At 44.6% G+C, this 17461-nt stretch overlaps 1 protein-coding gene across 1 annotated transcript; it reads right to left on the reverse strand.

Moving 5' to 3' along the window:
• Positions 1-2439: 2439 nt before the first annotated feature.
• Positions 2440-7394, reverse strand: LOC129406451 (tripartite motif-containing protein 75-like). The gene is made up of 2 exons (XM_055144232.1): positions 6171-7394; positions 2440-2523 (listed from the first exon to the last, which is right to left on the reverse strand). The coding sequence occupies exons 1-2, from the start codon at positions 7392-7394 to the stop codon at positions 2440-2442; spliced, it is 1308 nt and encodes a 435-aa protein (XP_055000207.1).
• Positions 7395-17461: the final 10067 nt, after the last annotated feature.

Here is a 17461-nt window from a genome sequence, read left to right on the forward strand (position 1 = left end):
GAGCCGGGGCCGATACCAGCGTATTACTTTTGGTTCCAGAAACTGCTTGCAGACATTCTACCAGACTATCAACTAAGCCAGAGCCCCACGCCGGCTGATGACGGGAAATAACCATCTTTTTTGGTTTGTTTTCCCTTTGTCAGGCAGCGTGGTGATTACTAAACAGGTGTGAACTCGGTGGCGCGGGACGAGGGGGGAAAAAAATAGAAAAGCTGGGGCTGGAGCGATAGCACAGCGGGTAGGGCGTTTGCCTTGCACGCGGTGGACCCGAGTTCAAATCGCAGCATCCCATGTGGTCCCCTGAGCACCGTCGGGGGTGATTCCTGAGTGCAGAGCCAGGAGTAACCCCTGTGCATCGCCAGGTGTGATCCAAAAAAGCAAAAAAAAAAAAAAAGAAAAAAAAGAAAAGTTATGTAACAAACAGCGGGACTTAATATCTCTGCATTCTCAGCAATGGAGAGCCATCAAAGGCTTCCTTGACAGTGGGACTGTCTTTTCTTTTTTTGGGGGAAACCCTAGCAACAATAGTGAGTTATGTGTTGAAACATGGAATGTAAGCAAGATAAAGCGTAAACGAAGTGAAACTTATCACTTACAAGGGCGGGGACTGGGGGGCGGGAGGGGGCGAGAGGTATAATGGGGTGGTTGGCGATGGAATATGGGCACGGGTGAAGGGAAGGGTATTTGAGTATTGTATAACTGACATAATCCTGAGAACTATGTAACCCTCCACATGGTGATTCAATAAAATTTAAATTATAAAAAAAAAAAACTGAAACAAGGAATTACCTACCCAAACTTGGGTGCTCCTAGAAACCTTTTGAATCATAACCTTTTGTTCTTAATTTTCTAACCTCAGATTTACAAGGATGTTCAGCAGCAGACCGCCTCTGGCATCCATCTACTTAAAATAACCATGCCCTTGCCATGTGGAAATACCCTCTTACCTTTCAATGGAATGGCCCGTGCTTATCTGGGGACTAGGGTCCGCTTGTATTTTTGATAGCCAAGAGGGCACAGCTCACTGGCTCCCTGAATGGCTAATTAAACCCGTGAATATACGTCCTAACACCAAAAAATCCAGGGAGATTCAAATCCCTGAGAATAGATTTTTTTCTCTTCCCACAGATGGAGATGACAATCATACTTCCCCTCCTGTTGGCGCTGACACAGACAACCTACGGTTAAAAAAAAAAGACACACACTGGGAATTTCAGATTCTTGCTGTTGGGTTTAATCCACCTTTGCTTCTTCTTAGGTCCCGATATAATCCCCTAACAGATAGCCACGTAGATCTGTACTTTGATGCCTGCAAGCCCACCTCTGGGCAAGGTTTCTGCGGCAGCTGGGAACAGTCTTATGCCACATCCCATAAATATATTTGTTGGAAGCACGAGCAATCAGGAGACTGTGATGATGCTCAAAAGGGCTACTGCCCTTATTGGTCTTGCCCACACGTGCAACGTTCCTTGAAGGCTAACCTGGAGCTGCTACGACCTACCAGTGAAACTTGCACTCTGGGGAATTGCAACCCAGTTAAATATAAAATCCCTGACCCCAACATTCAGCTTTGGATAACAGGTGCCTTAGCAGGGATTTGAGTGGACGAAAGGGGGACGGACCCCTATGGGCTAATTAAGATTCAGAAAAGATGGGTCCCAAGGCCTACCACTTCCCCCACCGAGATTATTCTTGAAAAGATAGCCAATGTCTCTCAAACCTTCCACTTGCTTGTTCAGCAGCCAGATCCAACACATTCTTGGACCTTTACCCTTTTGCTTAAACTTTTGGAGTTCTCCTTTCAGTTGTTTAATACTACTCAGACTGGGTTTGCTCAAGGGTGCTGGTATGCGCCTCTCTTCTGAGGTCCCCCTAGATGCCTCCATATTGCTGATTAATGATACCCTTAATTCCTCTGAGCTAATCAAGCTCTGTCATGATAATAGACTTTTGTATTATTTTCCCCATTATGTGCTGTCCACAGTTCCAGAATCTAACTTGCTTTAATAATTCTAATTCAGCCGCTATTCCTACACGAAAACTTTCCCTTGATTGTCAAAGATTCCTGGAATCCCCAGTAATGGATGCTTCCCTCACGTATTGTCCCTCATTTAATGCCTCATTTCTTTGTGATACAGGTATCCACCGCCTTTTGTATGGAAATTGGACTGGAATTTGTACTATTGTTTTTGTTTTCCCACACCTTAGTATACTCCCAGCATCCAAACCCATCCCTATACTTCACTTCTGAAAGAACATACTTGTACCCCCCTGTTCCCTGCCTTTATCCCATTCATTGTTGGTCTGGGGGTAGCAGCTAGAGTAGCCACTGGTGCAGCAGGAATCACTACTGCTGTCTCCTTACATAATTCCTTGCAGAATCAGCTGATAGGGGACACCCAACAGGTATTCCAAATTATTTTGACTGTTCAGGAGCAATTAAATTCTCTTGCCCAAGTTGTATTGCAGAATTGGCGAGGACTGGACCTCCATACCGACGAACAGGGAGACCTCTGTGTTTTTCTGCAAGAAGGAGACAGACACAAGAAGAAAGAGACAGACACAGGCAGACACAAGAATGGGAGCAAGCTCCAATTTTATTTCTCCAATTTTACTTTATTTTATTGCTGCTTCTTTGTCAACCAGAGCGGAGTGGTCCAAGATTGAATAAAACAGCTCCAAAAAAACCTTGAGAAGTGGAGATGACTCACTAACACCTCCCAGGGGTGTTGGGGGATGGGAGGAGTACTACCTTTTGTGCATCCCTTGCTTGGTCCCCTTTTCAGTTTTCTGATTGTATTATCCCTGGGCCCGTTTTTGTTTAATAGAATTATGGCCTTCATAAAAGGGAACATTGACTCCCTGGCATCAAAACCCATCCAAATTCATTATCATAGATTGGATCTAGCTGATCGAGGGCTGGAGATACCTGAATGGACTCCTATACCGGCCTTTCTATGCCACTCTCAGGATTAACACCTGTTCCTTGTGCAGCTACTGGCTCCTCACACCCAATCAAGGGTGACTGCATCTCGGGGCAGTTGTAAAAATGCTATGGGCAACTTCAGGGGGCAGAACCAGGTGGTATCTGCCGACGAGAAGCCTTCAAAGGTCGTCCCAAGCTTGTAGAAGTACGCCTATCTGCATAGAGGTTGGATCTGAACAATACTCCTCTCCCCACTAAAAGGTCCTTAATAGTGACTGGGGGATAGGCCCCTACTTCCCCCACTGGTTAAGCCCTTTATTTCTATGGAGGTGAGCTTGCCTTCAGTGAAATGGGTTGAGCCATCTCTGGAGCTGTGAGGGCAGGTTTGCTATACTACCAATACCTAATTACCTATTTTAGAAAATAAAAAGGGAGGAGATGCCAGGAACTGATGCCTGGGAACCACCAGGAACCAATGCCTGGGAACCAATATGTCAGTACAAACTGACCTGTAACTAAGGAACAACCACTTCTTGGGAAAAAATATGAAAGTACCTTTTAAAGGTTGCAGATCAATGCCCAGGGTAATTGCCATCAGGGCCCACATCCAGTTTCATCAAACATTTGCATTCTTTGCTATTCTCCCATTCTGCCCACATCCTCATATTATCAATTATAAAAGACTAGCTTAGGAGAAATAAGATTGGAGCTTGCTCCCATTCTTTTGTGTTTCTCTGTGTCTGTCTCTTTCTTCTTGTTTCTGTCTCCTCACTCGCACACCCTCTCCCGACCACCCATGTTGACCAAATCCCACAGGATGGGACATCTATGAAAACTTATATCCACCCACCGACTTTATCTGAAGATTTTATATAAACATTTTAAAATTTTATTTGCAGCATATTAAATAAGATGGATTTCTTTTTTCAGTGCTTCTTGATGCATTTTGTGGGTGTTTCACTCATACGAATGTAAACTAAGCAAAACATCCTGGTTTATCACTAGTAATTTATTAGAACTGGACTCCACACCAGCCTGTTTTCACTCAGGGCACCCCAAAGGGAGATGGGTGAGAGCCTTCCCCGCCCCAAGCGACCCAGTCCCGGAAGTCGACCTCCACTACCCAACCGCTGCCACGCTCCAGGCCGCTTTCCGCACACTCAGGCCAAGCCTCATGCATAAGTGAATATATTCCTGGAACATGTGGCCTTAGTGTAGCTGCGCCACACATCATCATAAAGGGAAATACATACATATATATATATATATGTGTATATATATATGTATTGCCAGGCTTTCTGAGATATATATATATGTATATATATATATCAGAGATATATAGCTACTGAGAGTATCTCACCCACACGGCAGAGACTGGCAAGCTCCCTGTGGCATATTCAATATGCCAAATACAGTAACTATAACAGGTCTCATTCCCCTGACCCTGAAAGAGCCTCCAATCATTGGGAAAGACTAGTAAGATACCCTTGGCAGCTTGCCAGGCTCTCTGAGAGGGACGGAGGCTCCAGGAAGCACTGCCTCAATAAATAGGTAGAGGAGCAATGAGCAGAAGTCTGCAAATGCCATATAAAATAACACAGCAGAAAGTGTCTAGGAGGGACCCTCTATGCCTAAAGACTTTGATTCCAGAGACCTAATACATTCGGGCATCCAGTGCAGCTTCTTATAGCAATGCACTGGGACTGTGAACTGGGCTACAACCCCGTGCTGCCCGGGGGTGGATCTTTCCTCCTCACCCTGTCTTCCTGCACAGAAAATGGCGGAGGCAGCAATGTCCACATGGCAGGAGCCATCTTCTAAGACTCCTAACCCAGAGGTATATGATTTTTACACTTGGGGCTCCTAGGGAGTCATGGGAAGGGGGTGTAACCGGCACACCCTCGACCCAGATAAATTCGGAGCTACTGAGAGTGAAATGGGCCCTCTGCTCCTAAAGACTTTGATTCCAGAGACTTCTTACAGCAATGCACTGGGAATGTGAGCTGGGCTATGCAATTTCTGGCAGAATTTTCCCTGGACTACAAATGTCAGCAATGTGAAACGGTTCCTTTTTAACAGGTCTGACTTGGAGCTGAAACTCCAAATAATAACAGTGAGTTTTTATTGAAATATTGAAGGTTATTAAAGTAGCAGCCATTTCTCTGAACTGTGAACTAAGCAACAGCCCCATGCCGGCCGAGAAGAGGGAATATCCCTCTTTCCCGGTTGTTTCCCATTTTCAGGGAGAAACACAGCATGGTGTCCACCATACTATGACGCACGGGAAGGGGTATGAGGGGGAAAAAAAAAAGGAAAAGGAAAAAGGAAAAAAAAGAAGAGTTATGTACTTGGAGTAGTGGGGCTACATATCTCTTCATTCTCAGCAGTGGAAAACTAACTATCAAATGCTTCCTTGGTAGTAGGGCTGTCTTTCCTGGGGGGAAACTCCAACAACAATAGTGAGTTTTGTGTTGAAATATGGAGTGTAATCAAGGTAAAGAGAAAATGAAGCGAACTTCATCAGTTATACAGTTGGGGGTGGGTGGGAGTGGGCAGGAGGTACACTGGGGTTTTTGGTGGTGGAATATGGGCACTGGTTAAGGGATGGGTGTTTGAATATTGTATAACTGAGACATAAACCTGAGAACTTTGTAACTTTCCACATGGTGATTCAATAATTCTTTTTTTAAAAAAAGAAAAGAAAGTGTCTAGGAGTTCTGGAAGCAGAGATGATGATGGGCAAATAATGATAAGCTGGAAACACATGAGGTAAAAATACAAAGTAGGTCCCCAAAGGACCAAAGTTGCCCAAAACAAGCATTTCAGGTGTTCTGGGGACTGGTGGCTGCATGTGGTGATGATTCTAGCATTACTAGGGTCTTGCTTGGCTTAAGAGATTCCCTTGATACAAAAGGCTCTCCTGTCAATTTTCTCAGGCAAAGATGAAAGGAGAAAAAAAAGAAGGCTTTTAGCAGCTGTGTAAAAATCTTTATTTATAGTGACCCTTTCAACAGCAGAGGAAGGAAACATAACATATCGCACATTATCCTCTAGTATGTTCACATCATTAGTCTGTAACCATATGAACTTCAAGAGAATTCGATAAAGGTCCAATAGCAAAATATGGTATTACTTTTCCTGAGAATGTACCAGTGAGCCTATGCAAGTATGATCTGTTGGACAAATTATAAAAAGAAACTTCTCCCATTTCATAATCCAAAAAAACACCAATTCTTATTCTCACAAATTGTTCTGGTTGTTCAATGCGCAAATTACCAGGGACAGTCAAGGATACATCCGATTGCCATAAGTCATTTTCAGAGAAGGGAAGTGTGAAAAGCCGATCACGGAAGGATTCTTTACACACTCCTAGGGAACATTCGCCTATGCCTCTCACTTCAATCTGCCAAAAATGCCTGCCTCCATCAAAGGCCTCACAACACAGCACAGCTGGGAAAGGAGTAATCTTGTCAACATGGGGGTCGTCCAGCAGGGGCGGGAAACTTGTTCCAAGGCTGACACTTTTTCTATCTTTGGAGACAGTCAGATTTAGATGGGCGGTCTCAGGATCCAGTGTCAAACCCACCTGGAATTTGCTCATCATTTTGTGCAGACCAACATAATGAGGAGGAAGAGGGCAGCTCTCTTTCTCCAGTTCATATGAGGAGACTGCGGGGGAGGGCGGGTTTTCATACCTGCTCTCCAGGTCCTCAACACTGGCTAGTAAATCCTGGTCAGCCTGCAAACACTTCTCTGTTATGTCACGCAAGAGAGTTTTCACCATGTCCATATCGCTTAAAATTTGGCTCTTGTTTTGCGCTAGCTTTTCTTCCATCTCTCTCTGTCTTTTGAGCAATCTGGCCTGAATTGAAAACTGCTCTTTGTTCAAGAAAATTTTGAACTGCTCAATTTCAGAGCGTAGTTGTTCCTTCCAGGTTTCTATCTTCAACTTCCTTTCCACACTTTGTGCAATTTGATTTTCACACCCGCTTTTAGCATCCCTGATCTTTGTCTTCAGAAGTTCTGTGAATCCTTTGAGCTTCTTCCTTTGACTCTCTGCAGCTCTCTCAGTGGGGATCAGGTGGTGATCCTGATGTTGAGCGGAGACTCGACACTGGGGACACAACAGCTGCTGGTCCTCCTCACAGAACAGGTCCAGGGCCTCACTGTGCTTCTTACACAGGGGTTCCTCTGCCTGCCATTTCCTCTTACTCCTTCCAGTGCGGAGCTGCTTAAGGACCTCAGCGATGTGACATAATTGGTTGTTCCTCTTGAAGTTCCTGTCAGGGCAGTGGTGGAGGCAGACGGGACACGGGAAGACGTCCTGTAGGTCAACCCAGCACTGGTGGATGCAGGCTTCACAGAAGTTGTGGCCACACTCAAGGGTCACTGGGTCTCTCAGGTAATCCAGACAGCGTGGGCAGCTGGCCTCTGCTTGGATGTCAGCCAGGAAAGCTGCAAACGCCATTGCTCTGGAATAGGGCTAACTGAGAAAGTTTCTTAGAATGTTCTAGTTCTCCAGCTACTCTAAGGTTAGAAGTAAAGTTCTTCTTAGTACTCACGTCTTGAGGAAAGCTGACCTCTTTCCAGCTTCTCAGCAAGTTCCAGTACCACAAATTTGTTTTTGCTTTCTCCTCTTCAGATCCTGAATCAGCTGCCAAGTGAGAGTGGGACCAGATAATCACCAGTCACAGTCTCTGGGTCTCTGTGTCCCCTTCTCTCAAATTATCTGGCCATTTGGTTCTTTTTGTTATGAAACAGATACAAGGTCAAAAAGGTGATGAAATTATGTCAAGTAGGGAATATCCAAGTGACTTTGGTTTGATAACTTCACCACAGACTGTCAAAAGAAAAAAATACATATGTAACAAGAGGCATATATGTCAATGCAAAGTACATAAATTGTCTGACACAGATATATTTTGGAATATATATATATAGTATACAAAATCATAACCAAATGCAAGTTGGCATCTAATTTGACTTTACTTATGGTAAAATCATGCTATTATGATTTAAATGTTAGAATAGAGTACATTGTGGAGAATTTCCACTAATATTCACTTGTAGTGTGGAATTTGCTCCGTGATATTAGAGAAGATATAGAATGGTACAATGTTGTATGGCTAGATTTATGAGGCTTATCATATATCTTTTTCTACTCTTATAATTTTAATATGGTTTCTAATTTAAAAATGTAAGTCAGGAACCAAGCTGCTCATACCTACCTGCTGAGAGACTCCCAGGAAGAACTGAGTGTGGCCTCATGAGCAATAAAATGACAGAGCTAAGCCAACACATCCCTGCACCTCACTTTTGGCTGATCTGTTCTACAGAGGAGGGCGGAGAAGCTTACACAAGGGAGAGAGCATACAGCCAGGTATGATAGATGTTTTCAGAGGAAACGAGGGAGAGAGAGGGAGAGAGAGAGAGAAAGAGAGAGAAAGAGAGAGAGAAAGAAGCTCTCGTTAAGATAGAGAACCAGAGGGGCTGGAGCCATAGCACAGCCTGTGGGGCGTTTGCTTTGCACGCGACCGACCCGGGTTCTAATCCCAGCATCCCACATGGTCCCCTGAGCACCGCCAGGGGTAATTCCTGAGTGAAGAGCCAGGAGTGACCCCTGTGCATCGCCGGGTGTGACCCAAAATCCAAAACAAACAAACAAAAAAAGATAGAGAACCAGAGAGCAGAATTAGCCCTCCCCCCTCCCCCCCCCCCCCCCCCCCGTCCCTCACACATATGACTAGCATGCACAAGTTCTGTCCCTCGTAGAACTATCAGAAATCTGACCAGAGACAAGATCTGGTCAGACTCACAATTTTAGTCATGAATTACTTAGTAATTATTTAGTAGTGAATAACTCCCTGATTGACTAAACCTTGATAGCCAAGAAGGAGAGAAGCACCCATGTGAATCTTAAGCGTCAGAATGACAGAAGCTGGGAAACAAATCTGAGTATTTGAACAAGATGCATTCAAAGATTCAGAACATTGTATGATGGAAACGCAGACATGGAAATGTGTAAATCTGTAACTGTACCCTCACAGTGATTCACTGATAAAAAAATAAATAAATAAAAAGAAAAAAGAAAAAAATCTCTATTACACTGAAAACAAAAAAACCACAAAAATGTTAAATGAAGATACTACCAGAGATGGTTTGGCATGAAGAGAAATATCCCTATTATAAGGGTCTCATAGAAAAGAGAATAGGGGGTTACATTTTGGAGAGATAATTTAAGGTAAGAACATCTCCAAGGTACTTAAGCCTGAAAGCATTGTAATTTTCCACATGGTGATTTAATAAAAAAATAAAAATTAAAAAAAAAAGAACATCTCCAAGGTAAGGCTTGATTCATACATTCAGATCCAGGAAGCTGTTTGTTTGTTTGTTTTGGTGCCACACCCAGTGGCGTCAGGGATTACTCCTGGTTCTGCACTTGGGATTTACTCCTCAAGGGCTCAGGGACCTGGGAACGGGATACTGGGGATCGGGATACTGGGGATCGAATCAAGGTCGACTGAATGCAAGGCAAATGCTGCTCCCACTGTACTTCAACTCTGGAAGCTTTAAGATTTTCAAATAAGTCCAAAGAGAAAAACTTCAAAACACATCATAATTAAGTGTCAAAGATAAATACAAACCTAAGAGTAGAGAAGTAGAGCAAAAAAAATTATGTATGAGGGAGTTCTCTTAAAGATCACAATTGGCTGGAGAGAAAGGTGAGTAAGAAACTCACCTTGAATGTGTCTGATGTGGGTTTTATCCTCAGCAGCCCACGTGGTCCCAGGAACCCAACTGAGAGCAGTCCCTGAGCACAGAGGCAGGAGTAAACCCTGAACAGATAGATGCTCAAAAACCAGTTTCGACCCTTCGCACAGATAGATGTCAAAGAACAACTAAAAAAAGAAAAAATGAACATTATTTCATTCATATGTGGAGAATAAAGAAACAAAGCAAGGAAATAGACAACCCCCAGTTACACAAACCCTGCGATATTGTCCACATAATTGTTAACTGAGCATGCAATGTGGGTGACGGTACGTCGGGGTAAAACTTGATTTAAAAAATAATTATGTCCAACCCAAACTACTAATGTGTCACTAACCACACTCTCTGGACACGCCAATTTCCATATTAGTGCTTATCTTTTTCCCTTAAATTCAAAACTGTACTCCAATCTCCCTCTGCCTCTCTGTCTCTCTGACTCTCTCTCTTCCTATGTGTGTGCCTGGGGTCAAACCATGGTTAGATGCATACAAGGAAAGTGTGTTACCTTGGGCTACTTCTATGGTCCTCTATTTAAAGACAAAAAATGTTATTCTTTAGATAATAAGGCCATTATAGCATTACAGCTATGGGAAGCTATGGAATTGGTATACAAAGTGAGTGTCCTCACCGACAAAGTACCCACTAACCGTCCAGCTCTTTCCCTAAGTCACTTCCAGTCCAATATTCCTTACTGAGACTTTCTAGAGGATTCCACCAGTGACTGAGACCAGCTCCTTCAGATGGTTCATCACAGAGCAGGTGTCAGACACTGTGTCCCCTCTGCACCCTAAGTCCCACAGTGCTCCCGTCCATCACATTCCCCCACTTTTTCTGATCTAGGTCAGGGTGCAAATTGATCTCTGAATTTAGCAAGAATATATGTGATGAAGAGAAAGGTGAAGGAACTGGAATTTGTAATAACGGAAAGTCTTTCCCAGTAAACTAAACAGAGGCTGCATTTCCTTTGCTGGTGCAGATCTCTGTCTCGGCAGGGCCAGAAATCTCCAGAATCTGTGTCCCTTCAATGTTCTACCTCCCCACATTCCACATCATTTCATTTCCCTGCTTACTTGGATGGCCAATTGCAAAGGTCTTGAATTCCTCTGGGCTCGGTCTGCAGCGGATCTCCTGGATGCTCTGTGGCGGCAGCCTGGCAGTAGTGCGTGGACGCTGAGCTGGCCAGCTCATTTATAGGCTACTGGGTGGATCTCTTCTGGGTGGGTCTTCCAGCTCCAGCGACCAATCCCAGCTCCAAAGAGCGATGACTTCACCTCCAAGTAACAGGGGCTAGACTTGCCTGGGGCTAAAGGGCTATTTACAGCAACCCTTGCACCTTAATCCTCACTAAATCCTTTCACTGCCACCAGGTACTCTTAGTCTAAAAAGAAACTGAAAGGACATGTTCTTTTGTTCCCCACTGAAGAATTAATTGAATTCATAACTTCCACCCTAGTCCACTGTTAGCAGTTTCCTGCTGCCTGGACCCATTTTAAATGATGGTTCATCTAACAGGTACAAAATAACTCTTAACTAGAAAATGTCTTCATCTGACACACACACATGCTGGCACACGCATGCACACACAGATATGTATATGTGTGTGTGTATAGATATATTTTGTTGAGTGTGTGTATATAGATAGATATGTATTTATGTATATCATCATCAACATCATCATCCCATTGGTCATTGATTTTCTGGAGCGGTCTCAGTAACGTCTCCATTCATCCTAGCCCTGAGCTTTTTTTTTTTGCTTTTTGGGTCACACCCGACCCAGTGACGCACAGGGGTCACTCCTGGCTCTGCACTCAGGAATTACCCCTGGTGGTGCTCATGGGACCATATGGGATGCTGGGAATCGAACTCGGGTTGTCCACGTGCAAGGCAAATGCCCTACCCTCCGTGCTATCGCTCCAGCCCCATAGCCCTGAGATTTTAGAAGCCTCACTTTTCTTGTCCTTCCCAATGGTGATGCATTGGAGGCTCTTTCAGTGTCAGGAGAATGAGACCCATCATTGTTACTGGTTTTGGCATATGAATATGCCACGAGAACTTGACAGGCTTTTCCATGCGGGCAGGAAACAGTAGCTTGCCAGGTTCTCTGAAGGGGAGAATTAGGCTATAAAATGCTGGCACTTCTGGGAGCTTGGTCAATGGATGTTGATCATTGATGGGATTACATAGTGCCAGGGGCAGTTTCTGGGTGTGACCACCTAGCTACTGGAAAATGGGGGATCTGGGAGGAAGAGGCTCAGTCCCGATCTGAGCAGGCATGGAGATCTGAGCCCCGGATCTCACACCTGGGTTCTTCTGCCGGTTTCTTCATGCGTGAGGCTCATCTGAATGCGTGGAGAGGGGCCTTGAGCATGACTGTGGCTGGGTTCCGGAGGTCGTTGGGTGCCAGGGCTCTGCTAGGGGTGGGGAGGGAAACTCAACCCACTCCCTCCGAGGGGCCCTGGTGAAGAAAGCCAGGCGCTGTCTTTTCACCTTCTCCAAATTCTCTCTGCATATATATTATATACATATATATACATATATATATATGTATTTAAGTATATATAGACATGCACACAAACTAAGGAGTGAGGGGTTCATCAGTTTACGAATCCTTACTCCTTAACCACAGGACTCATCTCAACAGCAGTTGTTGACTCAGTGTGAAGCTACATCACAGCAAAACATTTCACACTGGTTGCTTAGAGCATCCCATGCTGTTGTTCCCCTGCCTCTGTTCCCACTTTGAGCTCCCACATAAGTTATTTATTTATTTTTATTTTTAAAATTTTTTTATTAGTGAATCACCATGAGTTACAGTTACAAACTTGTGAACTTTCATGTTTGAATTTTGTTTATATCCCTCCACCAGTGCCCAGTCCCCTCCACCAATGTTCCCAGGATCCCTCCCACCCTCCCACACCATCCCCCCCCACCTCTGTGGCAGGGCATTACCCCTTGTTCTCTCTCTCTCCTTTTGGGTGTTGTGGTTTGCAACAGAGGCACTACATGGCCATCGTGTTTGGTCTATATTCTATTTTCAGCGTGCATCTCCCATCCAGTGCAGGTCCTCAAACCACACTTTACCTGGTGTTCCCTTCTCTATGCGAGTTGCCCCTTCCTCCAGCATGTGGGGCCAGCTTCTAGGACTTGGAGCCAACCTCCTGGTACTTATCTCTACTATTATTGGGTATTAGTCTCCTATTCTGTTACTTAATTTTATATTCCACAGATGAGTGCAATATTTCTAAGTCTGCCTCTCTCTGACTCATTTTACTTAGCATGATACTTTCCACCACATAAGTTATTTAAAACCTTTCAGAATACACACTGTTTAAAGATAACCAGCCTTGGTATTTGTAACTCTAGTACAGTTAAAGCAAAAGCAATTTCAAAACCCCACAGCCATCTTCTAGCACGGGGAAACAGCTCCAGGAAAAGTGACTGTTGGGGACATTCAATAGCAAACCAAGCTGGTGCCTGCTGGGACGGCGAAGGGGAAAACAGCAGAAGAGGTTGGATTCTCTATCCTAGTCTCTCACCTGCAATTTATTACTCATCTTAAAGTAATAAAAATGTGATGCTAATGATGATGATGATAATAATAATAATGTAGCACTGTAGGACTATAGCACAGTAGTCCCATCGTTCATCGATTTGCTCGAGCGGGCACCAGTAATGTTTCCATTGTGAGACTTGTTACTGTTTTTGGCATATTGAATATGCCATGGGAGCTTGCCAGGCTCTGCCATGCAGGCGAGATACTCTTGGTAGCTTTCTGGGCTCTCTGAGAGGGACGGAGGAATCGAACCCGGGTCGGCTGCATGCAAGGCAAATGTCCTACCTGCTGTGATATCGCTCCAGCCTAATAATAGTAATAATATGAATATTATTTAATCACCTGAAGGAAGTTTTTGGAAAAATTTATTTCCCCACAGGCCTGGTCAGATTGGAAGCAGGACGGCAGTTGGAATGGAAATCAGTGGCCCTTGGGGTTTCGAGGCGAGTCCTCTGCAGACTGGCAGCAGCACGTAGGGGTCATGGGGTGTGTGGGACAGGGAGATCTGGGCCCCAAGGAACTGCTCGAGAAAACCATGTGCTCAGTTAGTTCCTTTCCTGAAACTGCCATCACTGCAAAAAACAGGGGTGACCATAGCCAAGCTCTGCTATTCTTTTTTTTTTTTTTAATAATTTATTTATTTTTAATTAGAGAATCACTGTGAGGGTACAGTTACAGATTTATACACTTTTGTGCTTATACTTCCCTCATACAAAGTTCGGAAACCCATTCCTTCACCAGTGCCCATTCTCCACCACCTGTAAACCCAGTGTCCCTCCCACCCTCCCCAATCCCATCTCCCCCCCAACCCACCCTGCCACTGTGGCAGGGCATTCCCTTCTGTTCTCTCTCTCTAATTAGCTGTTGTGGTTTGCAATAAAGGTGTTGAGTGGCCACTGTGCTCAGTCTCTAGCCCTCATTCAGCCCGCAACTCCCTTCCCCCACATGGCCTTCGACTACAATGTAGTTGGTGATCGCTTCTCTGAGTTGCCCTTTCCCCGGAACGTGAGGCCAGCCTCGAAGCCATGGGGTCAACCTCCTGGTACTTATTTCTACAGTTCTTGGGTATTAGTCTCCCACTCTGATATTCTATATACCATAGATGAGTGCAGTCTTTCTATGTCTGTCTCTCTCTTTCTGACTCATTTCACTCAGCATGAAACTTTTCATGCCCATCCACTTAACTACAAAATTCTTGACTTCCTTTTTTCTAACAGCTGCATAGTATTCCATTGTATAGATGTACCAAAGTTTCCTCAACCAGTCATCCGTTTTGGGGCATTCGGGTTTTTTCCAGATTCTGGCTATTGTAAACAGTGCTGCAATGAAAATACATGTGCAGATGTTGTTTCGATTGTACTTTTTTGCCTCTCTGGGATATATTCCCAGCAGTGGTATTGCTGGGTCAAATGGGAATTCAATATCTAATTTTTTGAGAATCGTCCAAATTGTTTTCCAGAAGGGCTGAACCAGTCGGCATTCCCACCAGCAGTGAAGAAGGGTCCCTTTCTCCCCACATCCTCTCCAACAGCGGTTGCTTTTGTTCTTTTGGATGTGTGCTAATCTCTGTGGTGTGAGGTGGTATCTCATGGTTGTTTTGATCTGCATCTCTCTGATTATTAGTGATGCAGAGCACTTTTTCATGTGCCTTTTGGCCATTCATATTTCTTCCTTGGTAAAGTTTCTGTTCATTTCTTCGCCCATTTTTTGATGGGGTTGGATGTTTTCTTCTTGTAGAGTTCAACCAGTGCTTTATATACCATTGATATCAACCCCTTATCTGATGGGTATTGTGTAAATATCCTTTCCCATTCTGTGGATAGTCTTTGGATTCTGGTCACTGTATCTCTTGCGGTGCAGAAGCTTTTTAGTTTAATGTAGTCCCATTTGTTGATCTCTGTTTTTACTAGATTGCTTAGTTCCGTGTCACCTTTGAAGATACCTTTATCTTCAATATCGTGGAGGGTTTCGCCGACCTTGTCTTCAATGTACCTTATGGTTTGTGGTCTAATGTTGAGGTCTTTAATCCATTTTGATCTGACTTTTGTGCATGGTGTCAGGTCAAGGTCTAAACCCATTTTTTTGCATGTGGTTGTCCAGTTTTGCCAGCACCATTTGTTAAAGAGGCTTTCTTTGCTCCACTTCACATCTCTTGCTCCCTTATCAAAGATTAGATGATCATACATTTGGGGTTGTGTAAGCTCTGCTATTCTTAGTTCACAGGGTGAAAACATGCAGGACAGGAGGATTACCCTGCAGAGGGCCCCTATAATTCCTTTCCCATCCCACATGTCTAGTTCTAGATAGTTCTTTCTGAACTTTTTGCAAATTCCTGTACCTGTGTTTCTTAAGATTAATTTTACTAAATAATTTTTTCCTCTTTTTCTTTCTTTGTTTCTTTCCCTTTTTTTTTTTGTTGTTAATTTTTGGGCCACACCAGACCTAGTGCTCCGGTCCTGTTCCTGGCTCCTGGTTTGGTGCTCAGGGCTGCTGCTCAGGGTGCTCAAGGCTTTAAGTGTTGCTGAAAATTCACCCCTGGGTTCCCCTGCAAAGCAGGCACTCCAGCCTCTCAGGCTGTTTCTCTGGACACTAAGTTGTTTTCTGATTCCAGACCATGTTCCTCATTGCTTTATACATGTTCTGGCTTTGTCGTTGTTGCTGTTGGATGTACCGAGCATTTGGAAAAACCGCCCTGTCTCCATTATCACAAGGTTCTCTGCCGACGGACTTCACTGATGAAGCAGAAATTATTTCGGTCTAAAATTCTGCCTTAAGGGAAACCTTCACTACTAGAACCCACCAAGCTTTTCTGAGCAAGCCTCCTTCCTGGCGCTGTGTGCGCCATTCTCTTGGGTGCAGGCGTTTGTCTTCTCCCGCCAGCCTGCCGAGAGTGGCCTCTTGCTCGCGCTCCACACACTGGTGCTCTGCACCTGGCAGCACATTTACATACATCAGTGGTGGAGCTGGAGATACTCACCCAGGAACGACTGATGGGGTGTAGGGAGGGGCTGAACTGATGAAAGGATTTAATCAGTTTGATTGGTTGCTTCAATGATTGGTTGATGGTTTGTTCCCAGCTGTTCTATTCTGACTACATGGGATTATGTGTGCAGGGTACCTGCCTTTATTTCAAAAATCTGGGCTGGAGCAATAGCACAGCTGTTGGGCATTCTCTGTTTACGCAGTCGATCCGAGTTCGATTCCTCCGACCCTTTTGGAGAGCCCGGCAAGCTACCGAGAGTATCCAGCCCACGGCAGAGCCTGACAAGCTACCCGTGCGTATTGGATATGCCAAAAACAGTAATAATAAGTCTCTCAATGAGAGACATTACTGGGCCCACTTGAGCAAATCGATGAGCAACGGGATGACAGTGACAGTGACAGTTGTAGATGTGAATCAAGCCCTTCTTCAAACGTCTTCATGTTCTGAATCCCATCTTTTTTTGAGGAAAAGTAGAAATGCTCCATGAACTAGAAACAAAGCACTGTTGGAGCCAGAGAGATGGTAGAGCCTGTAAGGTGACTGCCAGCTGTGATCCCTCAACCCAGCACCAGGAAAATCCCCTGGCAATATAGGGTGTGGTCATGCAACAAAACAAACAAAATACCACAGTCCCAGGCTATGCTACAGGTTCATTCTCTCCCTAGGGAAGTGTAACTAGGCTCCCAATTTCCCCTTTTCAGAGTCTACAGTGCTGCAATGAGGCTTTGAAAATATTTTTCCTCGAACATCCATACAGTACCTCTGGGTGCAGCCAGTAACACTGGTGGTGGGGCTGGTGCCAGAATAGCTGTCATCCCGTTGCTCATGGATTAATCGAGCGGGCACCATGGGTAATATCTCGATTGTGAGACTTGTTGTTACTGTTTTTGGCATATCGAAAATGCGCTTTCCCCCGGAGATCTCTCCGGCCCGCGGAGAGACAGCAGTGGAAAGCGCTCCTAATTGGGTGGGTTCTGTGAGCGGTTCCGACCTGAAATAAAACTAGTGAGGATAATAAATAGGGGGCCCAAGACGACACATGCCGATCAAGGGCAACTTTATTAACTGCCACGCTGGTTTTATACTTTTCTTAGCAGGGGGTTGGTACATAAGTTGTCAATCATCAGGGAAGTGTCTTCTCAGACCAAATAAGGAAAGGTTCGGGGCGTACTTTGGTGGGCTTACAACATTCTTCAAGAGTAGACTGAGAAATAGTGGGGAGAGGAAG

The sequence above is a fragment of the Sorex araneus genome, chromosome 7 (assembly GCF_027595985.1).
Source record: "Sorex araneus isolate mSorAra2 chromosome 7, mSorAra2.pri, whole genome shotgun sequence".
NCBI lineage: Eukaryota > Metazoa > Chordata > Mammalia > Eulipotyphla > Soricidae > Sorex > Sorex araneus.